Here is a 21952-nt window from a genome sequence, read left to right as displayed (position 1 = left end):
TAAATTTTTAAATATATTTTATCATAAAAATGCCCTAACGGGCTATCTGCAGCGTGGGGGAAGCCTTAAGGCTTCCCTCGCTGTGCCATTGCTTCAGCAAACAAGGAGCTGCGTTGAGAGCAGCTCCATGCTTGCTGGTGCATTTCATCTCTGTCCCCTGAATGCGTGTAGGGCACAGAGATGAAAGCTTCGGAATTAGACCGTAGAGCAGGTCCCGCTGTCAAAACCTGAAGTGTTTGCTGTGGCTTGTCTGCAACTAAGCCCTAGCAAACAGCTATGTCCAGCTATGTCCTGGGGGTGGGCACCCTGGGACATATCAGGAGCTGGCCCCAGGGACCACCAGTACCGCCAGTCCCTCCAGTGGAGGGAAACTGGCAGTGCCAGCGGGCCGACCGTGGTCAAACCGCCACGGTCATAATGTGGAGGTCTGACCGCCACTGCGAGTCTTAGGCCTCATTATGAGTCTGGCAGTCCTAAGTGTATTCTCAACCTTGATGAGGGAACTGAAGAGCTCAGAAACAAGTGCGCTGTTTATTTCTGACCAGCAGAACCAGGAGTATCCAACTTTTCTTTGTTATAAGAGCTACTTATGTTTAATGAAAATCATCCCGAGCTACTAACGTTACTAGTGTAGTAGTAGTGACTACATCAGACAAGATTACATTAGTGGCCACCCTATGCAAGACTAATAGCTGTAATCACCTCAGTGCGTCAGGCAGTGTTGCCTGCAATAATGTAAAAAAAAAAAAAAATTAAAAAAAACTGTCAATTTGGAATACATCTACATGGGTAATAACAGCCATAACTGCAATGCCACTGGTACCAAAGCAATAAAGTTAATTATAAGCCTCCCCACTCTCACATGACTTATCGCTCAAATATCAGTGTCAAAAGTGTTTTGGTAATTAGGTAATTTTTATGAAAATATTAGCTAAAAATATAGACATATTTGTCTCAAATATACACTATCAATGTTGGTGTATATATAATTTCGCCCAAGCTAACACTTCCAATTAAGTAGGATGAGCTGCCCAGAGGAGAGCTACATACAGGTAGCTGGAGAGCTACCAATAGCTCACAAGCTACTCGTTGGAGAAGCCCGAGCAGACCACTGCTTGAATACTCTAGCAGCCAATAACTGTGTCTGATGCCAGAACAGACAAAACACTGAAGTGGAGAGATCAGCCGATCAGAGGACTGCCTCCAACGGCCCTTGTGATACAGCAGAAGCAAAGTACATAGCCCATAAAAGTGTGCATTATAAGGCCGTTCCTGCAAGGTCACTAACCAAGAGCATTCAATCATGCACAGACAGATCTTGAAAAAACAATCTCTTGTGTGCACCAACCAACATGTTTATCATTGACATCTCCTAAGCCAACCATACAACTGTTTCTGTTGACAACACAAACCACACCCCTTGGCTAGTTATTTGCCTGTTCTGACAACTTCAGATTTTATATGAAATTAAGTGTTGGCTCAAACGTCATACATATTCTTTTTGTCTAGCATTCTGTTCACACAGTTATGTCCTTCCGCCAAAGCTGAGATCATGCATTTGTTGATAGCACAGCTCTTTTGTTAACAAGCACTAGCAAAGGCAATAGTGCTTGGCTACAACAGCTATTGGTTTTTCAATGTGTTTAGCAATTCTGTACAGCAGCTCAGCTAAAACTAATAAAAGAAAAAATGTCTATGGTGTGGCCGGATTTGGCCATGTCATAGGGCTTGTATCATTATCTGCTTTACTGGTGGGAGGAAAGGAAGGGCGGGTGGGTGCATGCGGGACTACACGAACAAGGATGGATGTGGGGAAGGAAGGGGAATATGCAGCGAGAGCAGGCCTTGTCAAGGCACTCTATTTTTTTATAATAACAAGGTGGGGGGCGGCAACATGGACAACGGAGGGAGGGAGGCGCTCAGAGCAAGCAGAAGCAGACTAACTGAGGAATGGAGGGAGGGGCTGAGAAGAAGCACATGGACAATGGAGGGTGTGATGGAGGTACTGGGGGGAAGCAGATGAGCAGAAGGTGAAAGGCAGAGGATGGGGCAAGCAGAGTGGCAATGGATGTTGGGGGCAAGCAGAGGAACAATGGTGGCAGGGAGGGAATGCGGCAATCCGAGGGCAGAGAAATACATGAGAGAGATGGCTGAAAAAACACTCTCTTCTAAGGTGCCTAAACACAAAGAAAAAAGTAGCATCTACATAAAACACCAGTGGAAGGATACAAGTAATGCACCATGCTTCGGGGAGGAAGGAGGCCTATAGCGGATAGCCAGTAAGAATGAAGAAAATAAAAGTGTCAATACAGCCACCTAGTGGCAAGCAATGGGAAGCCTCTCAGCTCAGTGTTCGAAAACAAAGGATTTTGATGAGATAGCACATGCGCTGTCTAGGCAACACCTAAAAAGCAGCTTGAGAAAAAAAATATATATCTGCTACCACCTAAAGCTGTAGACAGTTCACAGTGAATGGTATGTGTTTGTACTGCTTTTAGTAAACCTGTGAGTTCAAGAAAGGGGTGAACACTACCAAAATGTAAGGTAATTTAGCCATTGTGCTTTCTACCTTCAATAACATCAATATGTTTGAGTACTTGATTCAAATGCTGATTTATTTCCAGACCTGAGAGACAATAAAACATGGAAATGCTTACTGAAAATTTATTTAGTAGAACGTGGTAAACTACTATTAAGATTTTAGGGTGCATTTTATGAAAACAATCATACAATTTTACAGGTCATTTACTATGTCATTTTTGAAATAGCGAAAGAAAATCATACCTGTATCTGAAAGTTGTCATCACACCAGGTGTAGACAAGAATTCTTTACATCAGATATTTTAACCCTTCATAAAATCACCATGGATTTACGCTGTCAGTGTTTACTTTTAATAATTTAGTAAGAGGATTTTAAGCGTTTTGATAATGTAACTAGACCTTAAGCGTTTCGCTAATGCGGCAATACTTGGCTAGAAAACATTTCCCATGTCATAAACCCCAAACACAACATTCTTAACTAAAAGGTGAGTAGAAGACGTTTTGCGCTAATTACAGGAAAATGATCCATTCAAATTTGGATAGTCCATTTAAGAACTATCTCAAAGTGCTATAAAGAGAAACTTTGCCCTACGATGTTAGCTGAACGTTGGTATTCAAATTCTCAATTTCCATATGAAAGCAACAGTCAATGAAAGTAAAACCGTAACAAAAGAAGTACTAAAGACCCAAATACATGTGAAAAAGGTATGCTTGTTAGCTCATACACCTTATTACCGAATCCATGGATTAACTGCAATCAAAACTGTTTACTCAGTGATGTTTTCATATCAATTGCACAAAATCCAGACCTAATGGACTCCTGCATAATTTTCATAAAATATCACCTGTGAAGGCAAAAAAGCAGGTCTTACCGAACAAAATCACATGCAATCGTACGAATTTACTCTATTTTGTAGGGCTGATCATTCCCTCCAGCCAGAGCTATAATTAGTTTGACCACATGGGTCAATTTAAATATCCACCTAGCATCAAATGATGAATTTAAAGGCTGGGTACTGTTTAAGCAGCAGCAATACCAAAAGGTTCTTGTTGTGTGACATTGGTGTGATGTTCTTATGCGGAGATACACAATTACAATACACTGGTACACAAATAACATACACAAAACTATTGGTTAAGGGCAGCAGTGATGCAAGAGAACAGCAAGGCGACTGCTGGAGGAAAAGGTGCTTATTACAATAAATTAAATATAGGGGTATGTTTACTGCTTCTAACCAAGCAGTCTCAGAACAACAGATTTAAGGTGTGCATCTCACACAATAATGGATTATTCTAGTAAAATAAAACAACAGAAGCGTGTTGAAATTTGAAAGATATCTATAGAGAAGCAACATGTTTGAGTCAGATGGGTTATACAGTTCTTCCATTACAATGTAAAAAAATATGAGCACAAGTGGTTAATAAGAATAAAAATTATGCATAGGGACGCATTTCATGAACTTACTTGTGAAACGGAAAGGGTGGGGGAAACAGCAAAAAAAATGGATTATTGAATCCACAAAACTGTGGGCATGAGCCAGTTTAAAATTTGTAGAGGGAGATGCAAATATTGAACCACAACATTTGGTGGTAAAAAAGAAATAGGGAAGGCTATGCATGCAGGCAGGCTATGCTGTATATAACGCATGCCTACATGATATTGGATCCCAAAGCTCAGATGTAACAGCATTCTAAGCCGTTTCTGGTCCCCAAATCTGATAGCATGCTACACACATACATTTAGAATGAGAAAGAGCCAGGACCTAGAAGCCTATATGAAACATTGGCACAATTTACAGTTTAAAAAAACGTACACCTATTCGTACCATGCTTTGTTTAGTGCGCAATGTGACCAACCGATGATTTCATGGAACGTAACTAGAGGTCATTCTCCCAAAGTACAGCAACTGCTTGAAAAATAATAAAACACAAAGTCAAAATACTTAACCGTTTTGAATAGGATGGACTCAGATAGCCACGCACAACCAGAACTGTCAGAAAATGCACTATATCCTCATTTTTATTAGCATCGACAAGTCACACTGCACAACAAACAGAACATCCTCTGTCCTAATGAACACAATCGCTACCTGAGATCATTCAACCAAGCAAACTGTTAGGAAAAGAGGCCTATATAATGAATATAAAATATAAAATGACCTGAACAATCTCAAGAGATATATACTGATTGCAATTAGGATTCTTAACTAAACACAAGCAGGATATTTCTCTATTTAGTGCTTACTTCAGCAAACTGCAGCTATAGCTCATTTACAAATGTTGTAACTTCATATAATTAATTCCCTTGGTAGCCTCAAAAAATCTGTAAGGTTAACATTCTTGTGTAAATATAATACCACGTTCCAGATTACAAAATGTGTTTCATTTGAGTGATTAGGGTGTGAGTCACTTGGATGGCATAGCTGCGAACTAGTTCCTGTTTGCGCCTGCCAGGGCACAAATGCTGGTGAAGTCCTGTAACAACACCAGGTGACGTTTCATAGACACCCTTCACTTTCTTCCGTATCATCTCCAGACACTGAAGGTTAAAACAGATACCAATGTCAACTTTGTACATAAATCGCTCTTCGGGAGGGCTGTTAATTGTCTTGCAACATGTCCTCAATTTCCTTGTCCCAGTTGTCATCTCGCCTTTCTGATTCTGAAACAACCTCGTACTCCTGGAGTTCTTGCTGCAGTTCCTTTTCCCAATCTGCCGAGTCATCTACAAGGAAGGGGAAATAGAAAACGTTTGCTTCAGCTTTACTAGGAGATAAGCGTTCACATATAACCTGTATATGAAAACATGAAAAAGTTTATTTCATGATTTCCTAAGACATGTGGTGGCCTATTCTGTCATATTTAAGAACTTCCACATCAGTTAGTACAAACCGTTGTCCATCATAACTTAAATCAAGCAGAAATTAACATATTCATTGTTGCCGAACATCTAATATTACGTCTCAACATTTAATATGCATCTACAGCTCACTTTTAGAACCCAACACTGTGAAAACCTCAACTATTTTATGGAGTAGCAAAAAACAAAATTAGCAAAGGTATGCAGATTATAGCAAACAAGGTAAATTCTTACCAGACTCCAAACTCTATGCTTAACCAGGATACATAAAATCAAAAAAGGTTTCCAACTGTACAACGATATATGCAGTCAAAAGTCATTGTCTCCGAATTAAGGTTCCAAGAAGGACTGTCAGAGACTCCACTGATACCTTTGTTGTTGAGAGGGCACACAGATTGCTAATGTCGCTGCCCATACCTGAGCCACTACTGTGGCCGATTATTGCCAGACTCCTCAATTTCAGAGATTGAGATACAGCGTTGCATCTTGCTCGAGAGAAGGGTCCACTGCTATGCCAGAGAGCAACGCTGTCACTATTCCCTGTTTAAAAGCAAATGGTCTAGGATGCATGGTGTAAGTTTACTGATGTGAAGCATATGCTTCAGAACAGAGGAGTCAAATATGGTATGCAGTACTCGGTGCATCTGCAAGTGAAGATGGATAGATGACATTATGGCCCTCATTATGATGTCGGTGGGTTACCCCGCCGACAGCCACGCTGATGGCCGATGGAAGACCGCCAGCACGGCGAAGCCCCCGCCAGCCCTATAATGATGTTCCCCCTGGAGTGGCAGGCGGAAACAGTGTTTCCACCGGCCGGCCCAAAACAGGGCCTTTAGATTGACGCCGGCTCCAAATGGAACCAGCGCCAATGCGTCAGTGCGGTGGGCGCAGCAGCACCTGCCGCGCATTTCACTGCCCGTAATTCGGGCAGTGAAATGCACGACGGGGCAGTGCCTTGGGGCCCCTGCACTGCCCAAGTGCATGGGCAGTACAGAGGCCCCCTTGGGGGCCCGAGTCACCCATTCCACCAGCCTTTCCCTGCCAGTGTAAACCGCCAGGAAAAGGCTGGCGGAATGGGACTCATCCACAGGGCAGCGACCACGCCCCATCACAGCCACATTGAATGTCCCCAGCTCCACTCTGATCTTCAGCCACTAGCGTTTTTCTGAGAATGCCCACCTCAAAGATTTCCGCACAGAAGTCTATAACACTATACTTGACTATTTTGCTACTAATATTGGGTCTGTATGGACATACTCCACTTTCTGGGAGGCCTTCAAAGCATATATCAGCAGTATCCGCATTGCCAAACATATTGGAGTTCTGTGTATCCATAATGACTTGACCAAAGTGGACGGTAAACTGCACAACACTGTCCCATGCCTCGCCCACTACTGGTGCCACCCCTCTACTCACTGAAACTGAATTACTGCGTGAGTTTTGGTACCTCGCTGCACATGAGGTTAACTATATGGGCAAATATGCTAGGGCTCATTGCTTCGGCGCAGGCAAGAGACAGGGCTGCACTTTAACACGTCTTCTTAGCCATATGCAATGCTACGTTTGTGACCAGTCTCCAGCGGGCCGGTGGTACGGTCACTACCGATCGCACGACTATTGTGCCTGGCGTACTATAAACACTGCTATACATTCTGTGTGCCCGACAATGAGGCAGCCTTGTCTCAATATCTGTCCGAAATGGTCTTGCTTGAGTCTGGTCAGCAACAATTCCTTGCAGCTCCTATTACCTGCGAGAAGATTGCACAAGCGATCGATGCCCTGAGCGGTACTTATGCTCCCAGGCTGGATAGCTTCACTGGCAATTTCTACCAAGCTTCTAAGACAATTTTGGCCCCACGCCAGCTGGGATTTTTTTTTGTGTGCTGCTTGACAATGTTGTTTGCTAGCGTAAGTGAGAATTTGCGTCCCCCAGCACGATTTTCAGGCACTAGAACACCTCCTGGCAAGATTTCTCAACGCGGGCGGTCACGGCAGGTCAAGACTGTTTGCGTTGGGAAAGCTGCCGCTCACGCAGAACATCTACTCGAGCGGCAGAAAGAAGAAGCGCCCCTCTGGTGCGCCGACTGGGAGCCTTTCACGGAACAGGCTCCCAGTGCTAAAAATCAGTGTGAGCAGCATGACGTGACAAATTCTGCCCACTCGCGGAACTCTGCATAATCTTGCTGAGTTTGTATGTGACTTCGCTGAAGTCCGCAGAGAAAAGCTCCGCCCAGGTTTATTTTAAACCACAACAGGAACCAAACCATGCAAGGAGGAATTCCCCTGGGTGTTGCTGGCTAGGTGGCTGCTTTCAGATCTGAATGGGCTGCATATCCAATGTGAGAAAGCGCCTATTCCACCTGTGTCAGGTTCTGCTGTCAAACCTTGGGCCCCAACTCAGTCACCTGTCAAAAATATATGCTCTGGGATGTTTAAAAAAATGAATCGCTGTAGAACAAAAGCAGTTCAAGCATAGAGAGGAGAAAGGAGGAGAGGGCTGCCAAACTCTTGATGGTAAAGGCAAACAAACACAAATTATGGACGGAATGCGGAACCAATCAAACATTCACCCCCCAGTCACAGACCTGGTTTTGATCCATCAATTCTTTTGCTCACCATGCCAACCCAGTTTGGACCCAGCCATGTACAAATCGGTCTTGACCCTGTTCCCCATGGGAACAGTCCAGCCTGAACTGCCAGGCCAGTTCCTCGCTGGACTGGAAACAAGCATCCTTGGACCAGTTTCAGGGTATCACCCTTCATCAGCCAGGCTAGCTTGAATCCAGTGGCACAGTGAGAAGGGGACCTACGTCTGGGCATACCCGGAGCCCACCTTGCGTGCTGCTATGCTCGACCTAAATAGCTGCTTCATATTATGTCTGAACATAGGGTAATACCTCCCCCGACTGGTATCCAATTGAAATACAGATAGTTTTACCCCAGAGGCCTTCTTGTTCAAGACAAAATGCCTGAAAAGTGCTTCTAACTCTGTAAAATAACACTTCTTAACTTTAATGGGGACATTAGTAAAGACAAATAACAGCAAAGGCAGGATCGACATTTTAATAAGAGCTACTCTACCCACTAATGTTAGGGGAGTAGTGTCCATCTATCTAGCAATCCCTTAATCTTCTTGAACTTTGCCACATAATTCAAATGAAAAGGCTCACACTAGTTATTTTGTTATGAAGATCCCCAGATTTCGAATTGTTTTTAGTAAACTAGCCTGTTGCTGCAAACAAAGAGGGAGCTCACTAGCTAAAGAATTAAAAAGAAGCATTTCTGTTTTGCTCTGATTAATTTTATCCCCCCCCCCCACCCTTCCCCCCCAAATCACTTCAAGCTGTTCAAACTCATTCAGCACCTCTTGACTAAACTGCTTCTCTGGCCTGAGATATAAGATATCATCCGCAATTTTTTAAAATTTAGGCATCCCCTTTCCCGGGACCATAATACCCTCATTCTCCTGAATCCTAATTGCCAAGAGCCCTATAAGGAAAGTACCTAAATTTGTGGACAGAGGACACCCCGGTCTCGTACCGCTATTTACATTTACCACCTCTGCCAGACACCTTTGCTTGTGCCCCTTGATACAGATTCCACAGCATTAAAATAATTATGGGAGGGAATCCAATTCTCACCAAACCATAAAAAAACGAGTCCCAGCCCACCAAGTCAAAGGCTTTTTCTGCATTGACCATTATTACTGCTGCAGGAGTCTGATAAACAGTGAAGTAATCCAGTGCATGTACTAGGAAACCCGTATTTGCCAAAATCACCCGACCCGAGACAAACCCAGTCTGATCACAATGTATTAAAGCCTGGGCTGCCGGGGTAATAAGTTAGGCCCATATTTTCATTAGAAGCTTATGATCCATATTTAATAAACTAATTGGTTGGTACAAATTGACTTCCTTTGTGTTTTTATCCTTCTTTAAAAAAATAACACCCGAAGACTCCTTAAAGGGTGCAGGGACTTTCCCCCAATCATTCACAAAATTAAACAGCTCCTACAAAAAGGGAACAGGTTCACTTGCAAATGCTTTAACTCAATCAAGAACCCATCATTGCCACATGCCTTACCGCTAGGCATTGTGGCAAGAGCTTCCAAGACCAAAGATTTCACCCTGGACAATTGTCAGCTGCAGAAGCCTTATGGACTGAAAACATTCAGATATATAAGCCTGTGAGATAACATATTTACTTTCGTACAGGGCCTTATAATGCTGCAGGAAAGTTTGGGATACTCCAGCCTTACCAACGACCAGCTCCCCAGAATCTAAGTGCTGTAACTGACTAACAAACGCATCCTTACATTTAACCTGAACTGACCAGGCAAGAAGTCTCCCAATCTGGCTTTCCTCATAAACCTGCTGCTGAAAGGCCTTTGAGCTGTTAATCTCTTCCATAATGAAGAATTTCCTGAACGCCTGCTTTGCTTCAGTCAAATGGCCTTCTAAATGTGAATCTCGTCCCTAATGTCAACTCTTTGCCTGTAGAGCACCATTGAACTGCTGCTTGAAGCTTAGCTATATGCTTTGCCCACAACTTTGATCGCTGTGCCTTACAGGCAATAATCTCCCCCCGAGCTGTAGCCTTAAAGGTTTCCCAAACCGAAAAAAGTGATGCTGTTTGCTTATTCAAAGAAAAAAGGCGTGAATAAACATTCTTATATCTTCCAACCAATCTTTGTTTGTGAGAAGGTATCATCCAACTGCCACCTGGGCCTTTCCCCTTTGACAGTCTCCAACTTGAGAGTGATAACAGCCAGAGAATGATCAGAAAATAAGTTTGCTCAGATATCTGAGCTGACCCACTTAAGTGAAGGAGAGGTTAAGAAATAATCAATATGAGAAGTTGAATGAAAGCGGTGTGAGAAACAAGTATATTGTGGCAAACCGGGATGATCAATATGCCAATGATCAAATAATTTAACATCTTATTTCTGTGCATCAACCACTTTTTTCGTTTGGGACCTCAATTGTTTTTTAAAATAAATTTATTTGATGTATCTCTTGCCAGGTCCTTGATGAAGTTGAATTAACCCCTAAAATTATGGGGCCAACTGCTTCTATTGCAATATTGTAAATCTGGCTTAATGAATCGGGTTCATCGAAAACTGGGGCATAATAATTGACCAAATTTAAGGGATTCCAATTCACGCTAGCTTTCAACCAGATCCACCTTCCCTGGGAATCTCTAGTCACATGGAAAACCTGCCAATCAAACCCTCGACCTAAGTAGACTGCTGCTCCCCTCATCATCAAACCGGCTTATGCAAAATAAACGTTTGAATAATACTTCGGAATAAACAATTCGTGGAGTAGTTTTTCACATGGGTCTCCTACAAGAATAACACTTCTGGAGAAAAAGGTCTGCCATCTAATGAGCCCCCCATGCTTCCGCTTATTTGAGATGCCATGAATATTGCACAAAATACATTTTCCTTAAGACCCCATTACATCAATACTCTTTTCACCATTAGGAACATACCTGCATACATTTTAGCAAAAAAATGATAATCAATCATGATTCTACTCATTTTTACTATGTGTGCTCCCCACCACCCCCACCATCTGCCACCCAAATCCACACACCAACACCCCATATGCCTAAAAAAAAAACCTGACCCCTGCGAGAGGGAAATTTCCCACAAATCCCTCTCGCAGCTCCTCGCCTCACTGGGTGCCATGGAACTGCACCCAAGACGCACGAAGATCCCGCCCCTTTCTCCAGTGCTCCTGTTCAACAAAAGCTGTTAGGCCCCTAGACATTCTCAACCACATAACCGGACATATTCTCTAGTGAGATCCTTGTCTGCAGCAACAATAGCCTACCCCGACCCCTACAAATAGCCACTTAGGCCTAATTCAAATTCAATTTGTTTAGCCGAACAGCTTATTTAGATGCAGGAGCTCCTGTGCCTTTGTCAAGCTAGTAAACATATGAAACTGTCTTCTGACAAAAACCTTTAGCTTTGATTGCTATGTAATAGTAGCTTAAGCACCCTAGGCTTTAAAGGGGTGTAACATTTTCATAAACTCCTTGCGACGGAAGCTGGCACAACAGATACATCAGCAAAAATACAACAGTGAGTGTTGAAAACTGTTTTTCCCTCAATGACTTTAGCCAATATGCGCTCTTTAACGCAGTAGTCAGCGAAGTTCACCAAAGTACATGGAAAATTATGAATTGGGAAAAGATTGTGTAGGGACCCAATGGGCTTGAGTAATGGTCAAGTCTCCTGAATAATCCAGCAGGACATCAGTCTTAATAAAAGAGTTGACCCATTGAGTAATCTAAGGGCCCTCGCAACCCTCTGGGCCCTCAACTATCAGCAGATTACAACGGCAGATTACAACGTTGTGAGTGGTTTTCCAACTCTTCAATGTTTTAATCCAATGAGGATCTTTGCTTCCTGAACTGACTTCTTCCTTCATTATATTGACTTGGTCCTCCAACTGCGATATTCTAGATTCGGCTTCCTGCAACTTTTCTGGAAGCTGCATTATAGTTTCTTTAAATGTTTCTGATGCAAGGCTGCAATTTCACTCACCTGCGATGCCTTTACATCCCTAATTTCATCCAAAATAATATTGAGCAATGCCTTGATAGCGCATTGTGCAGAGACTCTTGAGTCCCCACGGACATTCTGGTGCAGCGCCTCCTGAGATTGAGATGAATTTGCTATCTGAAGCTGCCTTTGCGATTTGGTCCCTGGAGAAGGGTACCTATTGGTAACCTGCAACATCCGAGATCCAGGTTCCTGTGACAGAACTTCCCCTAAATTCAGATCTGCCGCCAGGGCATGCAGATTTGTTAACGCATAGTTATCAGAGGGCTGAGATGCCCCATACTGACCCAATGACACTGTTTTGCCTTTAGCAAACAAAGGGTAATCTTTAATTTTGGCATGCCGCATCCGCCATGCCAGCCATAAGAATCTCAACCTTCTCGCTCTCCTCATTATACTCCTTGTCCTTGTTTTTATTGATCTTATTGGTCTCATTAATGTGGTTTCCAATTTTCTCCCGAGAGAGTGCATTAAATCTTCTACAGCATCAGCTCATGGTGCGAAAGAGACACTACCAGACCCTAGCCTCGCTTTCTTTAAAGGCAGCCATCCCTACAGTTTCTGCCTTCAGTCATAGAGGCATATTGCTCGCTCCCAGCTTCTAGTAGGGAAACCCAGCAGACCCTCACGGGACGATTGAAAAATGCTTGAAGATTCTTTTTTTAGGGCTAAAATTAGGGTGTACCTGCCCAGCAACCCACATCCACGTCAAATGCAGTAACAAAGGCACTTACCCAATAATGTGAAACCCAGCGGTTCCCCCCCTCTACTGAAGACTTCTCAAGGCCTCAGTGCATTTGCCGATACTTCAAAAGGGCTAATGCTTATCTCCTTAAAGGGTGCTGACTTGAAGGTCGTCGTTGTGAAGCAGGCACTCCCCCCCCCCTCCCCCCTTTGCCACTCACTTGGATCGGAACTCACTCAATTACCACCTGTTGTGCTGTACCGATGAGGATTCATTCCTTCTGCTATGCCTCTGTGTTAAATACCACTAGCTCTGCAACCAACCGCACCTTGCTGCAACAGCGCCTACTTTTGGCGTGCCTGACCCAGAAACAGAAGCAGCATGGAGGAAAGGGGATGAGCTGATCTTGCCTCAGCAGAGGATAATGTGGGATCCGTCCCACAGCCCATCCCCCCCATAGAACACCCCTTCATATAACAATTTCAATGATCATTTTTATTTCGGCACCCTGTATGAGATCAGCCTGGTTTATCCTGTGGCATAAATGTTTCCCTGATGTACATGCAAATGTTCTATGTCAGATACACAATTTTCCAACTGACGTGCATTGCTTTCATACAGTAGAAGAACCAAAGCTTTTGGAATATTTTTTGACCGGATGCAAACTGTCTCCCTAGAACTAAATCCAAGGAAACTGAAATTCTTTAAAAAACACTTTACCTCAACGGCTACAGTGCAGAACACGCAATGAAGTGGAAGGGCTGCAGTGCAGTAGTGTGCTGAATGCAAGTGTTTTATTAGTGCAATTTGTACAATAATTTATAGTAAATTCCCAACCAGGAATAATTCAGGAATGTGAATTAATGAATTCCAGTGCTGGAGAAGAAAATGAGTTCATTGCCTGTAACTTCAGTTATCAAGTATTGGTATCTTTCATAGATTCACATGCCTGAATCATTCCCTATCGTCGACATGGGTCTCCCATATCCACAACGGGGAATGATTCAAGCATGTGAATTTATGAAAGTTCCATTACTGGATAACTCTCTTTTTTTTTTTTTTACAGCTCCACTTATGTAAAGGGATAAAATCAACTATTTCAATTGCAAACGCCCATTAGTTTGTGAATGCAAAGACTGAGGCAAATTTCTTTATGCTAAGCTGCCACAAACCTTAGTCGCATATAAAATATATTTTTCACTGATTAGTTTACTTAATAATAATTTTTTTACTCCCCTTTTTAATTTATAAACTCATCACTGCTGGGGGTTATGCTTGAAGAAAAACAAAATGAATCATTTTTTTTTTAAATAGCCAACAACTAAAACCACACTTCAAATCAGGCTCTCCCGCTATACTTCTAAAGCTGTTAGTTAAACACTCAGTCAGCACCTCAGCCTTGAGCCGAAAAAAAAGACTAGTTGTAAGCAAATTATCTCAAGTTCTCCTATTATTGTTCTTGTTCTGCTACTCTAGGTACACTACCCTTCTAACATTTTTCATTCTTATAGTGTACAGATGGAAACTGGTTAGGCCGAACTCAAATAATTTAATTGGCAAATACATAGGAAATATTTTACTGCTGTCATCATCCTCTCCGTGCTTCGGACAACATTTTAAAAAAAATGAATGGAACGAGTGCGCGTGCAGTTGGCGCAACTCGTAGTCATAGAAGGTGTGGCGTAAGATGCATGCACACACACCTCCGACACTGGATGACGTGGAAAAGGCCTGCCTTCCACATACTCTACACACTGAACAAAACTGTGCTTCTCCAGTGTCACACCACAAAATTATAGCTTATGGCTGACTTCTATACTGGCAGTTAAATGCTCTCACCGTGGTTGCATGTCAGAGATGCAGGAGAGAGCCTACAACAAGAGAGAGGGCTCTTAACAATAAGAAAGCCACTGGGTTTGAATGTTATTACAACGTTTAATCTATATAACATACAATGTTCTAAATTAAACAGGGGAAGAAACAAATAGACAGCTATTGGAGTGTTCCAGCAAAAGACCTCCAGAATCATTATTCACCATCTATCATAATACTGTCTTCAATGGAGCAGCGACATTTCTACACACAAATTATGCGTTACTGCTCTCTGCTTTGAGCTTTCTGTCTTTCAAGCTGCTTTAAAGGGGATTACTGTCAACTACCCATCGCGGCCCAACTTGAAATAAATAATCTATATAAACACTGTTAAAGAAATTGAAACGAGTTAATGATTAGTTTAATGAACAGGCTATAGTGGAATCTGTCTGGTCTGACAGTAAAAGAAATGCTTAGCACATGGATAATTCCCTCATTAATTATAACAAATGCTTTCTCAAAGTCAGTTTTGAAAAATTACCAGCCAGGGAGAACAGCATTGCGGCCACGTAGCTGAACAAGACATGTCAGTCTATCCTTAAAAACGTTAAGGCAACTAAAAAAGATTCAACTGCCTCTGGCGAAGTTTTAGCTTAGGCTTTCAAGACAGAACAAAAATACATTTGCCTAATTTCACTGCCTTCTGGATCCCAAGGCTATGGAAAGGGCCACTAGAATTATGTGACTCTGGGGTCATTGCACTGTCTGCATAATTATGGGGTTGCCACATAATCCATCATCTGCATATAATTGATAGATTTTGCCAAAAAATGTTTTTTGCTCAAACATCAAAAGTTACTATAAATGCACTGACGTGTTGCAGCGCAGTTGAAGGCCCTTCGTAAAAGTTGGCTGGTCACCTTCCAATTTTCTATTACTGTATTTGAGCATTAACCCCTTTGTCGCCATGGACATAATGGTTACGTCCATGGCAGCGCCCGTGTGGCGCCATGGACGTAACCATTACGTCCTGTGACCGGCCCTCGGGGGAAGCGCTAGTGCTCCCCCCGAGGGCCGCCCCCTCACCCCCCCCCCAGGCCAGAGCTGAAAGGGTAATCCCTTTCCCCCCTGACCCCCCCCCCCACCCACCCACCCGTGACGTCAGCGTGCGAGCGCGCGCTGACAATCACAGAGCCTCCCCCATCGCGCTGGAAGCTCAGCTTCCAGCGCAATCGGAAGAGAAATGCTTTGCATTTCTCTTCCGATCACGTGGGGGAGGCCGAGAGAGGCTTCAAAGGGAAGGAAATGTATTTCCTTCCCTTTGAAGTATCTCTCTGCGTTTTGGCAGCCAGATTGAAAGCAATCCGGCTGTCAAAACGCCCACTAGACACCAGGGATGTCTTTTTTTATCAATGAAATTGGCTTAAGGGAGCGACCCCTTGGGCAAGGGTCGCTCCCAGGGGGGGGGCATTTTTTTTTTAAGGCCTTTTCTGCCCCCGGGGGGGGCAGAAACCTCTAGGCACCAGGGAGAATTTTATTTTATTTTTTTGTTTCGTTTTTTGTTTTAGGTGTGGGGAGCGACCCCTTAGGTAAGGGTCGCTCCCATAGGGGGCAAATTATATTTAGGCCATTTCTGCCCCCCTTGGGGGCAGATTGGCCTATTTTTATGAGGCCAATCTGCCCCCAAGGGGGCAGAAACCACTAGACACCAGGGAGTTTTTTTTTTTGTTTGTGAATCTCACGTAAGGGGAGGAACCCCTTAGGCAAGGGTCGTTCCCCTGGGGGGCAAATTTATTTTAGGGCATTTCTGACCCCCAGGGCGGCAGATCAGCCTATTTTAATTAGGCCGATCTGCCCCCAAGGGGGGCAGAAACCACTAGGCACCGGGGATTTTTTTTGTTATTGTTGTTTTAGAGATGGGGAGCGACCCCTTAGACAAGGGTCGCTCCCCTGGAGGGGCAAATTGTATTTAGGCCATTGCTGCCCGATTTGGGGGCAGATCGGCCGATTTTAGGTCAACCACTAGGCACCAGGGATCTGTTTTTTTGCACCGTCACGCAAGGGGAGCGACCCCGTAGGCAAGGGTCGCTCCCCGCTGGGTTGGGGGGAGCAAATTTATTTTAGGCCATTTCTGCCCCCCCCTTGGGGCAGATCGGCCTCTTGTTATTAGGCGATCTGCCCCCGGGGGGGGCAGAAACCTCTAGGCGCCAGGGCTAGTTTTTTTTGTGTTTTTTTTTTTTGTTTGTTTGTTTTTTTCGAGATGGAGAGCGACCCCTTAGGCAAGGGTCGCTCCCCTGAAGGGGCAAATTGTATTTAGACCATTTCTGCCCCCCTTGGGGGCAAATCGGCCAATTTTAGGTGAATCTGCCCCCAAGGGGGACAGAAACCACTAGGCACTGGGGATTTTTATTTTGCGACGTCACGCAAGGGGAGCGACCCCGTAGGCAAGGGTCGCTCCCCGGTAGGGGGTGGGGGGGGCAAATTTATTTTAGCCCATTTCTGCCCCCCCTGGGGCCGGCTGAGCTAGAGGCTAAAATCCACAGGTAGGCACTGTGCAAAAAACACCTCTATTTTCTGTGAAAAAATGTGATGTGTCCACGTTATGTTTTGGGCCATTTCCTTTCGTGGGCGCTAGGCCCACCCACACAAGTGAGGTACCATTTTTATCGGGAGACTTGGGGGAACGCTGGGTGGAAGGACATTTGTTGCTCCTCTCAGATTCCAGAACTTTCTGTCACCGAAATGAGAGGAAAAAGTGTTTTTTTGGCCACATTTTGAGGTTTGCAAAGGATTCTGGGTAACAGAACCTGGTCAGAGCCCCACAAGTCACCCCATCTTGGATTCCCCTAGGTGTCTAGTTTTCAGAAATGTGCTGGTTTGCTAGGTTTTCCCAGGTGCCGGCTAAGCTAGAGGCCAAAATCCACAGGTAGGCACTGTTTTCTGTGAAAAAATGTGATGTGTCCATGTTGTGTTTTGGGCCATTTCCTTTTGTGGGCGCTAGGCCTACCCACACAAGTGAGGTACCATTTTTATCGGGAGACTTGGGGGAACGGTGTGGCGAAGGAAATTTGTGGCTCCTCTCAGATTCCAGAACTTTCTGTCACCGAAATGTGAGGAAATGTGTTTTTTTAGCCAAATTTTGAGGTTTGCAAAGGATTCTGGGTAACAGAACCTGGTCAGAGCCCCACAAGGCACCCCATCTTGGATTCCCCTAGCTCTCTAGTTTTCAAAAATGCACAGGTTTGGTAGGTTTCCCTAGGTGCCGGCTGAGCTAGGGGCCAAAATCTACAGGTAGGCACTTTGCAAAAAACACCTGTTTTCTGTAAAAAAATTGGGATGTGTCCACATTGTGTTTTGGGCCATTTCCTTTCGTGGGCGCTAGGCCTACCCACACAAGTGAGGTACCATTTTGATCGGGAGACTTGGGGGAACGCTGGGTGGAAGGAAATTTGTGGCTCCTCTCAGATTCCAGAACTTTCTGTCACCGAAATGTGAGGAAAATGTGTTTTTTAAGCCAAATTTTGAGGTTTGCAAAGGATTCTGGGTAACAGAACCTGGTCAGAGCCCCACAAGTCACCCCATCTTGGATTCCCCTAGGTCTCTAGTTTTCAAAAATGCACAGGTTTGGTAGGTTTCCCTAGGTGCCGGCTGAGCTAGGGGCCAAAATCTACAGGTAGGCACTTTGCAAAAAACACCTCTGTTTTCTGTAAAAAAATTGGGATGTGTCCACGTTGTGTTTTGGGCCATTTCCTTTCGTGGGCGCTAGGCCTACCCACACAAGTGAGGTACCATTTTGATCGGGAGACTTGGGGGAACATAGAATAGCAAAACAAGTGTTATTGCCCCTTGTCTTTCTCTACATTTTTTCCTTCCAAATATAAGAGAGTGTGTAAAAAAGACATCTATTTGAGAAATGCCCTGTAATTCACATGCTAGTATGGGAACCCCGGAATTCAGAGATGTGCAAATAACCACTGCTCCTCAACACCTTATCTTGTGCCCATTTTGGAAATACAAAGGTTTTCTTGATAGCTATTTTTTACTCTTTATATTTCAGCAAATGAATTGCTGTATACCCGGTATAGAATGAAAACCCAAGGCAGGGTGAAGGTCATTTATTGGCTCTGGGTGCCTAGAGTTCTTGAGGAACCTACAAGCCCTATACATCCGTGCAACCAGAAGAGTCCAGCAGATGTAACGGTATATTGCTTTATAAAATCTGACATTGCAGGAAAAAGTTAGAGTAAAACGGAGAGAAAATTGCATATTTTTTCACCTCAATTTCAATATATTTTTTTTTCAGTTGTTATTTTCTGTAGGAAACCCTTGTAGGATCTACACAAATTACCCCTTACTAAATTCAGAATTGTGTCTACTTTTCAGAAATGTTTCGGTTTCTGGGATCCAGCATTGGTTTCATGCCCATTTCTGTCACTGACTGGAAGGAGGCTGAAAGCACAAAAAAATCGTAAAAATGGGGTTTGTCCCAGTAAAATGGCAAAATTGTGTTGAAAAATTGGGTTTTCTGATTCAAGTCTGCCTGTTCCTGAATGCTGGGAAGCTGGTGATTTTAGCACCGCAAACCCTTTGTTGATGCCATTTTCAGGGAAAAAAACACAAGCCTTCTTCTGCTGCCCCTTTTCCCTATTTTTTTTTTTTAAAAACGAAATTTTCACTGTATTTTGGCTAATTTCTTGGCCTCCTTCTGGCGAACCCACAAAGTCTGGGTACCTCTAGAATCCCTAGGATGTTGGGAAAAAAGGACGCAAATTTGGCGTGGGTAGCTTATGTGAACAAAAAGGTATGAGGGCCTAAGCGCGAACTGCCCCAAATAGCCAAAAAAGGCTTGCCACCTGAGGGGGAAAAGGCCTGGCAGCGAAGGGGTTAAACAGTTACTAATGAGGTGAGCCTTCGCACTGTGTTAACGTGTAAATATGACAAAATAAATAAATAATACAGACACAATGTGCTGCATTGCACCACATAATTTGCCATGTGTGCTGATAAATTGTCATCCCTGCATCATAAATCTGGTCCTATCCTGTCACATATTTCATTGACCCTGGCTATAGGATTTCAAGCCTTATTCTTGAAACAAGTGGTCCGTGCCTGTATGAAAGCCTTCACCTGGTTACACTTGATGCTTTGAGATATCTTGACCAATTCTCAGGAACATGTGATATTAATAATTTAGAAGGCAAAGATGGAAAACTCTCGGTCCATAAAGACAGGTGTGAAGAACTTTCATGAGGTGCTTCAATGCTAGTGGAACTATTTACAGGAAACACTGAGAATTATTTTAGTATTTTACTCAGGTACTGAAATATACCTTTAACCCTGAAAATACATTCACTTGGGCATTTATTTAAAATTATGCTAAGGTGTATTTTTCATACCTTCAGTTGTGCATAGTTCGTCCTTTTTGTCAAGCACAAGTTGCTTTATACCTTCTCTGAGATCTTCTTGATTTAAGTCTCGTGCATCAAACGCATCACTCACAAACTCTGAGACACCCGGACTTGTGGAAATCTCGTCATCTTCCTAAAACATTTTTGCGTTATAAGATACGATTATACAATAAACAGTAACCAACTCACATTCAATAGAATAAAAACAAAGTTAGATCGAATTTTACATTTAAAAATCACATGAAAACACACATTGCTATATTGAGTAACTTAATTACGAGTGAAGGCATCACATTCTTTCTTGAAGTTTAATATTTAGGACGATTCAATAGTAAATTTAGCTTTGTAACGCTATGTTTTTATGCAAAAACATATTTCACTACCATAAAAGGTTAGGCAGATTTTAGCACCAATAGATGATCTAAGTCAAACTTAATGCATAGTTGACGAGCAACTGTACAGTGCTAAGGCTGGTGTGTAGCTTGATATCGGACTGTTCATTAGAACAATGTACTCCATTTAGAAAGAACGTGAATTGAAAACAGACTTAGAGTATGTTAAGTTTCATTTTCAGTGTTAGGGTGTAGTCAATCTCACTCAGGGTGGACTTTTCTGATGCTGAGGCACCTCTCTGTTCAGCCTTTTTAGATTGCCACTGTCACTCAATTCCTGGTGGGAGACCTTTTCACACATTCATAATAGTATTGAAAGGCAAGGAGAATTTTTTGAGGGATTCACCATCTGTGTTACATAAACAGATACATTACATGTGCTTCGGTAAGCTCTAACATCTACCCTCAGAAATGTATCCAACATACAGGATAAGGCCATCAGACTTGAACTTGCAGGACACTTCCAGATAAGTCAGTGCTTTCTAGCATGTACACCGATCTCCCACAAATGTGTTGGCAAGTTATACTGCAGCGATACTGACTGTCTGAAAGGAGGGTGGATAGTAATTTATATAAAGAATCATATCCATACTTACCTGCAATTTTGAGTTAGTTCAGTCCATCAAACGTTTAGAGTACAATCTTTAATATTTAATGATAAAAGCAATATCCCAGTAGTGATAGTATTTTCAGAGAAAGACAAACAAACAAAAATCCACTGACTTTTTTGCAGTTACCAGAAATAACTGCTCATGAGAGTGTGGCCCAGAACTCTCAATTGGCTACTTAAGTTCAGATGGAATGTGACTGGGAGGCCTCTAAGGTACTGGCAGCATGCACTGTGAAGAGGTGGGACACCTTCAAAGGTCATGTCCATTCGGAGGCCTGATCATCATTAGAGAATCTTGTGGATCGCGTTGACACATGTCCAAGAAGGACATCAATGGTACCAATGACCCTGCCCAGGCAATCTGTAGTCTCCACACTGCACAGATAACAGTTCTTGCCCCATTCAATCTATCAAGTATCATCTGGGCGAAAAGGCCCTAAGATTTTCCAGGACCACCAGCAAGATCTCGTTGGCAATGTCGTAAAGGTGTGTGATGCAGCTCAGCAGGATAACTGAATTTACAGGCCTCAGTGCTAAACTAGCAGAAGAAATTATCAGTTTGCTAAAAGTATCAATCTTCTTGGATTCCCTAGCTGGAGGAGTGGTTGGAAATGAGTTTGGATTTACTGTACTAGTCAAGGGCTGCACACTAAAACTTCCTGAGGTGGAATGCTTTGCGAGAAACTCTGTCTCATAAGGTGACTAACTGGAGGCCCCTACTGTCCTGTAGGGCCCAAAGGCCTGTCTGAGGGGGCAGGGGGTGTTCAGTGATTCAGGGTAAGTCATGACCACCTAAGAAATTGCTTCTATGTCCGAAGACCTCAAAGGGTGGTGACTCATGCCCTGACGCACTCAAGCCTTCTCCTTGGAATCAGAGTGGTGCAATGGGGCCATGTCCCAGTTCACCTTCTTATAAATGAGCTTGGTTTTGACTTCATGAACAAAGTTGAATAGTCACAGGACTAGCCACCATCTGGGACCAAGTCTGGGCCCACAACTTAAAGAGCGGTACTTACAAGAAGGCTTCGCCTTCTAGCGTTTGGTGACATACAATCTAGCCTCCTGGT

General features: G+C 43.4%; 1 protein-coding gene across 1 annotated transcript in view; it reads right to left on the bottom strand.

The window, feature by feature from the left end:
• Positions 1-2648: 2648 nt before the first annotated feature.
• The window catches only part of SYAP1 (synapse associated protein 1), a 112462-nt gene continuing 93158 nt past the window's right edge, over positions 2649-21952 (bottom strand). Inside the window, exons 8-9 of the mRNA XM_069205037.1 lie at positions 19872-20016; positions 2649-5266 (exon numbers count right to left, since the gene is read on the bottom strand). Of these exons, the coding sequence (XP_069061138.1) occupies positions 5142-5266; positions 19872-20016 (270 nt within the window). The 3' untranslated portion in view covers positions 2649-5141. The remainder of the gene's footprint in view (positions 5267-19871; positions 20017-21952) is intronic.

This window comes from Pleurodeles waltl, chromosome 8, assembly GCF_031143425.1.
Source record: "Pleurodeles waltl isolate 20211129_DDA chromosome 8, aPleWal1.hap1.20221129, whole genome shotgun sequence".
Taxonomy (NCBI): domain Eukaryota; kingdom Metazoa; phylum Chordata; class Amphibia; order Caudata; family Salamandridae; genus Pleurodeles; species Pleurodeles waltl.
The sequence above is the reverse complement of the archived record's forward strand: the minus strand, read 5'-3'. Positions and strand labels throughout refer to the sequence as shown.